At 47.2% G+C, this 6,746-nt stretch overlaps 1 protein-coding gene across 1 annotated transcript in view; it reads left to right on the top strand.

Moving 5' to 3' along the window:
• Positions 1-838: 838 nt before the first annotated feature.
• The window catches only part of LOC145519773 (solute carrier family 22 member 2), a 31,850-nt gene continuing 25,942 nt past the window's right edge, over positions 839-6,746 (top strand). The window contains exons 1-2 of the mRNA XM_081524472.1: positions 839-1,234; positions 3,281-3,384. Of these exons, the coding sequence (XP_081380598.1) occupies positions 839-1,234; positions 3,281-3,384 (500 nt within the window). The remainder of the gene's footprint in view (positions 1,235-3,280; positions 3,385-6,746) is intronic.

Below are 6,746 nucleotides of genomic sequence, written 5' to 3'. Positions count from 1 at the left end.
CCATTGGATGCAGCCAATGCCATCCTTAAGAGTACCCCCACACCAGTCACAGGCAGAAATAACAAATAAGACAAAAAGGCAGCAGAACAAGACCACCCCTGCCTGTGTCTCCACTTGACCTACACGTGGAGAGGACATATTATTCTTTCCTCACAATCGGGTCAAGCAGTTGCAGGGTTCAAAGGCAAGAATGTCAAATTGTCCTTCTTGAAAGAGCAGAGTGGGGAAATCCGGGAAAATCAAGACAAGCTGCCCCAGCAGGTGCGAGTATACGGGGTGTGGCTGGTTGCGGGAGTCCAGCGATCGAGTTCACCGACCCCCCGAACCCAGACAAGAACTCTGGCCGAGACTGTGATTCACACCGCACCCGAGGAGCACGGCCAAAATCCAGTTCTTTTCCCTGCAACACATTAGCGAAAAGGTCGGCTGTGTGGGTGAGATATGCATCTATTAATTTCCTGGACGCTCGGTTTACTAAGAGAAAGATTAACAGGGCTGTGATACGTGGAAGCGCTCGGATTTCTCCCTGTGGGGGACATAAGAAGGATCATTTGTGGGGCCGGGTGAGGGAGCGACCCACATACACGGGAGGGATGCGATAGTAAACACAGCATCTCGCCCTGGGATTCTTCGGGGGAGCAGCAGGGTTCAGGGGCCAGGGAAGCACCTGGCTGGGAGTTGGTCCCACCAGCAGAGGTCTGGACCAGAGGCTGGTCCCCTTTCTAAAGGACACTCACCCTTTGACTTTTGGTCAGGGTTTTGCTGAGCTGGCTGCAGCCTCGCTCAGTGCCGACGGAGCAGCGCAGGAAAGAACGTCGGGATCTCTCTGCCCGGAATCATGCCGACAGTGGACGACATCCTAGAGCACATAGGGGAATTCAACTTTTTCCAGAAACAAACGTTTTTCCTCTTCTGTCTGCTCTCGGCCGCCTTCACCCCCATCTACGTGGGCATCGTCTTCCTGGGCTTCACCCCGGACCACCGCTGCCGGAGCCCCGGGGTGGCGGAGCTGAGCCAGCGATGCGGCTGGAGCCTGGCCGAGGAGCTCAACTACACGGTGCCAGGCCTGGGGCCCGAGGGCCAGTGCCTCCGCTACGAGGTGGACTGGAACCAGAGCGCCCTCGGCTGCCTGGACCCGCTGGCCGGCCTGGCCACCAACGGCAGCCCCCTGCCCCTGGGCCCCTGCGAGCAGGGCTGGGTGTACGACACGCCCGGCTCCTCCATCGTGACCGAGGTAGGTGACCGTGGGACTTAAACGAGATGGAGAAAACAAACAGTGCTGCTTTCCTTAAGGAAGAACCTGGGGAAGCCCAGACGTGGAGTCAAAGATCTCATAAAATCCTCCTTTCCAACAAAAACATACAGCCTCTTACTTGTCTAGAGTGTGAGTTAGTTGAAACTTGAAATTATGACCATAATGATTTTAGTGTATGCAAGTCTCAGTATAAGAAATAAGCAAGAAAATATCAGAATTCCTGGAAATAATGCCAGGAAAGGGGAAATTTCCAAGCCTCAGGCTGAATTTCTGGAAGCCGTACCCACCATCTGCTCTCATACAGATGGACAGACAGCTGACAGCTCATAGAACTCACCTGATTAGTGCCTCACTGTGATACAATGTAGTTTTCTCTGAATGCTTACTTTTCTTCTCTTTAGTTTGTTCAAAGTGTATATGTCAAACCATTTGGGATTGGAGCTTTTGCTGTGGTACTATTAGTTTATTAAAAACCACACTTGACATTCCTACACTTGTCCTTCCCTGGTGGCTCAGAGGGTAGAGAATCTGCCTGCAGTGCAGGAGACCCGGGTTCGATTCCTAGTTTGGGAAGATCCCTTGGAGAAGGAAATGGCAACCCATGCCAGTATTCTTGCTTAGAGGATTCCATGAACAGAGGAGACTGGCAGGTTACAGTCCATGGAGTCGCAAAAAGTTGGACACAACTGACCAACTAACACTAACACACACACAGTTGACATACATCTGATCGTGAGGCCTCTTTTCCATAAAAAAGTAAAAAAACGGAGGCTTGCTGTTTAAAAAAAAATTTCTTTGGAGTAGAGCCAATTTACAATATTGTGTTAGTTTCAAGTGTGCAGCGAAGTAAATCACCTATATATACACATACATTCACTCTTCAGATTCTTTTCGCACGTAGACTATTACATAATATTGAGTAGAGTTCCCTGTGCTCTATAGTAGGTCCCTATTAGTTATCTGTTTTATATACAATAGTGAGACTTGATTTTATTGGAGGCAAAGTAAAATAGGGGGACAAGATTATTCTACAAAGAAAGCCAGGTGCTTGGCTTAACTTTAAAGGACCACTTGGACGACGTGAAGATACTCTGTCTGAACAGACATTTAAGTAGAAGAGCCTTTTCTAAGGATCTGAAGTGGTCTGACAGTTACATGAAATGTGAAGGATTGAAGATTTAACACCGTACAATTTTAAGAGGCCTTACAACTTGGCTCATCTCACTCATTCATACAGAGATGACGAAACTGAGGCCCAGGGCAGAGAAAAATTTTACCCTGGACACAGAGAAGGCCTTCCCAGGTGGCTCAGTGGTAAAGACTCTGCCTCCCAATGCAGGAGACACAGGGTATATGGGTTCAATCCCTGGGTCAGGAAGATCCTCTGGAGGAGGGAATGGCAACCCACTCCAGTATTCTTGCCTGGGAAATCCCACGGACAGAAGAGCCTGGTGGGCTACAGTGCATAGGGTTGCAAAGAGCTGGACACGGCTGAGCACGCAATGCATGCACAGAGAGAGAAAGTTAGTTTTAAGCCCTAGAAGCTGGATTTCCCAAGCTCCAGGCCAGCACCGGCGACTCCTACAACACTGCCTCTTGTTCCAAATGAGAGCAAAGGCCACAGTCATGAGCAAGTTGCTAATTCCCCTAATTTGAAGAGACACCAAACTGCCCGACTTCCTTGAGGCAACACTTATATCGTGTCCGCACACCTATCTGCTTCTGTGCGTTAAAATTAGGAAGAGGAATGGTTCGTGCATAAGTAATTACCTAATTTCAGCTGATTTCGCCAAAACAGAGTTTAACCTGATAACATACCACCAGGTAGAATGCTAAGCAGGCTGCGGGGCAAATCTTCAGGTTGTGTAAAGAAAATTAACACAAGCAAGAAAAGAGTTGGGTTATTGTCATCCAGCTACTCAGTGCAATACAAGGAGTGCCTCCCGCATCCCCTGGGCTGAGCTGTGTCTAACAGGACTTTGTTTTCCTTCCCTTCCAACTCGGAACCCCTGCGGCCCCTTGCAGTTTAACCTAGTGTGTGCCGACTCCTGGATGCTGGACCTGTTTCAGTCAGCGGTGAATGTAGGATTTTTTATCGGTTCTGTGAGTATCGGCTACATAGCAGACAGGTAGGTGTGCCACAGAAGTGGTGGAATTGAAACCGTCCAAGAAGAGCACCCGGCCCTGCTTGAATGCCCTCCTACCCCACAGCACACTGGCCACACTTCCCTGGATGGTCACAACAGTCTTAGATTTCTCCTGCCGCTCGGATAGCATTACTGCCGTCTGTATTTTCTCATTCTCAGGGGTCATCGAGGGAGGTTTCAGCATGCGGTAGCAGTGAGACAGAAGAGATGACAGATAAAAGATGACTGGATCCCTTTCGTAATCCCGATTCTTCTTTTGGCTTCATGCCATCCCCCTGGCCATCCACCTTCGGGGCCTCTTCCCTCTTCCCTCTCAAGTCCCCGAGCCAGGTAGAATTGTTCTTATCTGAGCCCGAGGGGGTGCAGGATTCCTGAATCCGGGCCGCAGAGCCAGATGTAATTGTTGGGTTGACCAAAAAGTTCCTTCGTGTTTTCCCTTACGCTCTTACAGAAAACTCTAAATGAACCTTTTGGTTAACCCAGTATATGTGTGGAAGGTACGATATAACGGTGAAAGGGAAGCAGCGTCTCCACGCTGACAGAGGTAAACATTCGATTCCATAATGTCGCGTCCCAAGAGATAGATGAAGGGAGACTTCTCCAGGTGGGACACATGGCCAGTGGTCCTCCCACCTGGGTCTGAATCTTCAGGAGCTTGTTTTCAGTGGCTCGTACCAATCCAGCTCTTCCTAGGTCTCTTATTTATCCATCGTTTTGTAATCCCACATTCATTGTGCTGCAAGTTCCTCATAACGTGCATCTTTACTCATTGATCTAATTGATCAGTGATCAATTAGACATTATTAGGAGTCCCCTAAAGGGAAAGGGAAAGGAGGGCTTCCCTAGTGGCTCAGGTGGTAGAGAATCTACCTGCAACGTAGGAGACCCAGGTTCAATCCCCGGGTCAGGAAACTCCCCTGGAGAAGGGCATGGCAACCCATTCCAGTATTCTTGCCTAGAGAATCCCATGGACAGAGGGGCCTGGCGGGCTACAGTCTATGGGATCACAAAGAGTTGGACATTACTGAGTGACTAACAAAGGGAAAGGAACAGAAAAGTAGGCTCTATACTTGATAAGCACCTTGGCTAATTTGGCCATCAGAGCTACAATATCAGCTGCTTACTGGGTGTGTTTTGTATGCCAGACAGTGTGTGCAACATTTTAAACAGTATCATCCTCTTAAATTGTTAGTCACCTAGTGAGATAGTGCTGCATAACTGAGCAATAAATATGTAGTCTCATAATTTATTATAAACTACACATGTTTAATTCTGAAATAAGTGGTAAATATGCTTGCTGCCTTCTCCAACTCTATCTTTGGTACAGATAAACCCAAACCTGTGAGCTTAATATGAAACGTAGGTAGAACATTTTGTCTGATGACACTGCGTTGTCTGTCTGGATTAAAACCAGCAAATGCATCAAAGATGAATAAGGCTGGCTGAATCAGTCACACCTCAGGGGCATCTGAACGTTCACGCCCAGGACTCCCTGTGGCAGCAGGCGGGAGGGGAGTGACAGAGGAGGCACTAAGTCTGAGGCAGCCCCGGGCCTGACACCACTTCTGTAACTGCCTGCACACCTCCTTTCAGAGGCTCTTCTTGGGACTCTGTGTGGCGAAGAGGCTGGTGAGGTGCAAGGGGAGGGCATTTGCTTTCACTAGTATTGCCACTGAACTGAGGGGGGTGGTTTGGAGATGAGACTTTAAGAAAGAAGAAGTACCCTAATGAGGGCGGTCCAGAGTCCACCCTGCTCCAGCGTGGGGCTGTCCGGGTCCCTGGCTCCTGGCTCCCTCCTCACCCCCACCTTCACTGGAAAGAGCAGACTCTAACCCTCAACTTGCCAGCAAGGAAATGAGCAAATAGGTGACTGAGCTTCACAGCTGGTTAAATAAATGAGTTAATTATTCGCATCCCACTCAGAGAGTAGGGAACGGGTTATAATTCTCTCCTGATGGTGCATTCCTGACTTACAAACCCCAGGCAATTATTCACCTTCTGAGATGATCTCATCGTTTTGTTCCCTTTGTTGAAATCTCCTCTGTAAAGCTAATTAGTCACCATTCTTCCCCCCACAAGCTGTGCACATCCCTCTATTTCTTTTCCTTAAACTGTCGGAAGTCTGGTTGGTTACTACCCCTTTCTCTTCTGCTGCGTGTGCAGGTAAGGGTATGTAATGAGATGACCGCCAGAGGGGTCCAGTGAGGACGCTTTATCTTTTGCTCACTCAACACCTATTTCTGAACAACTGTCAGGTTTTATACAATGGTGTAAGAATCTCATGGGAACCCATTGGATGCTACAGATTAAACAAAATAGATTGCTATAAGGAATTTTAAAAACATGACCTAACAGCTGAAGGGGTGAAGAGTCTTTTAAGAGCTGAAGTGTCTTTTAGGAGAAAGCCAGGAACACCAAGCAGACTTCCTGAGAGTCAGTTTTGCAAACAGAACGTGGGAGGGAGGGGGGATATATGCTAGAGAATTTGGAAATAAGCCTTTTGTAAGATGTCTCATTTGTTTCATCATTCAGACCTCCTAAAGAATGATTGTGAGAATCACCTGACACAAAAAAGCAATCAATCAGCAATTCCAGTTTTTTCACTCCAATGATCAGTAATTTAGTGTCAGGCTTGTAAGTGTTTTATTTTATTTTTTTATTTTTGACCATGAGATCTTAGTCCCCTAACCAGGGATCAAACCCATGCCCCTTGCTTTGGAAGGCAGAGTCTTAACCACTAGATTATCAGAGAAATCCCATCACAGTTATGAATGTTTAACAACTGACTCTCTGAAGGAGAAAGCCACAATTTGTAGGGTTTGCTGGTCTCCATGCTGTCAGTGCTCCCACGGTGGTCCATTTCAAGCTACCAAAGTGAGATCATGGAACACAGAGTTGGAGAAATATGCACCATCCGATGGCATTTCCACCATACAAATATAATAAAAATATGTAAAAGTAAAATAATTAGAAAGAGATGTTTTGCATATTTATTACACTAGTTTTTAACATAATTTATTTTAGAGTAAGTGTATACTTTCATTTTTCATAATGGTGCATTTAACACTCAGGTCACAAATTTTCTGAAAGTCTATCAGTCAGTTCTCGAGAGTCAGCACTACGTTGTTCAGATTTCATAATGGAACCAGATCCAAAGAGAATCAAAGTCCCAGTGGGTTGCAGTCAAGCTTATCCAACTCTGTGGAGTCTTCCAAAACAAGCTGTCCCCTACCTACTATGTGCCAGTCATTGTACTGGACGTCATGGTGTTATATCTCACTTAGGATCCTAACAGCCTTGAAGAGGAGAGTTATTATCCACAGTTTGCACAGGAGGAGACTGAG

This window comes from Giraffa tippelskirchi, chromosome 9 (assembly GCF_054371585.1).
Source record: "Giraffa tippelskirchi isolate mGirTip1 chromosome 9, T2T-mGirTip1v1.2.pri, whole genome shotgun sequence".
Classification (NCBI taxonomy): Eukaryota; Metazoa; Chordata; class Mammalia; order Artiodactyla; family Giraffidae; genus Giraffa; species Giraffa tippelskirchi.
Note: the sequence above shows the minus strand (reverse complement) of the source record. Positions and strands in the feature narration are given on the sequence as shown.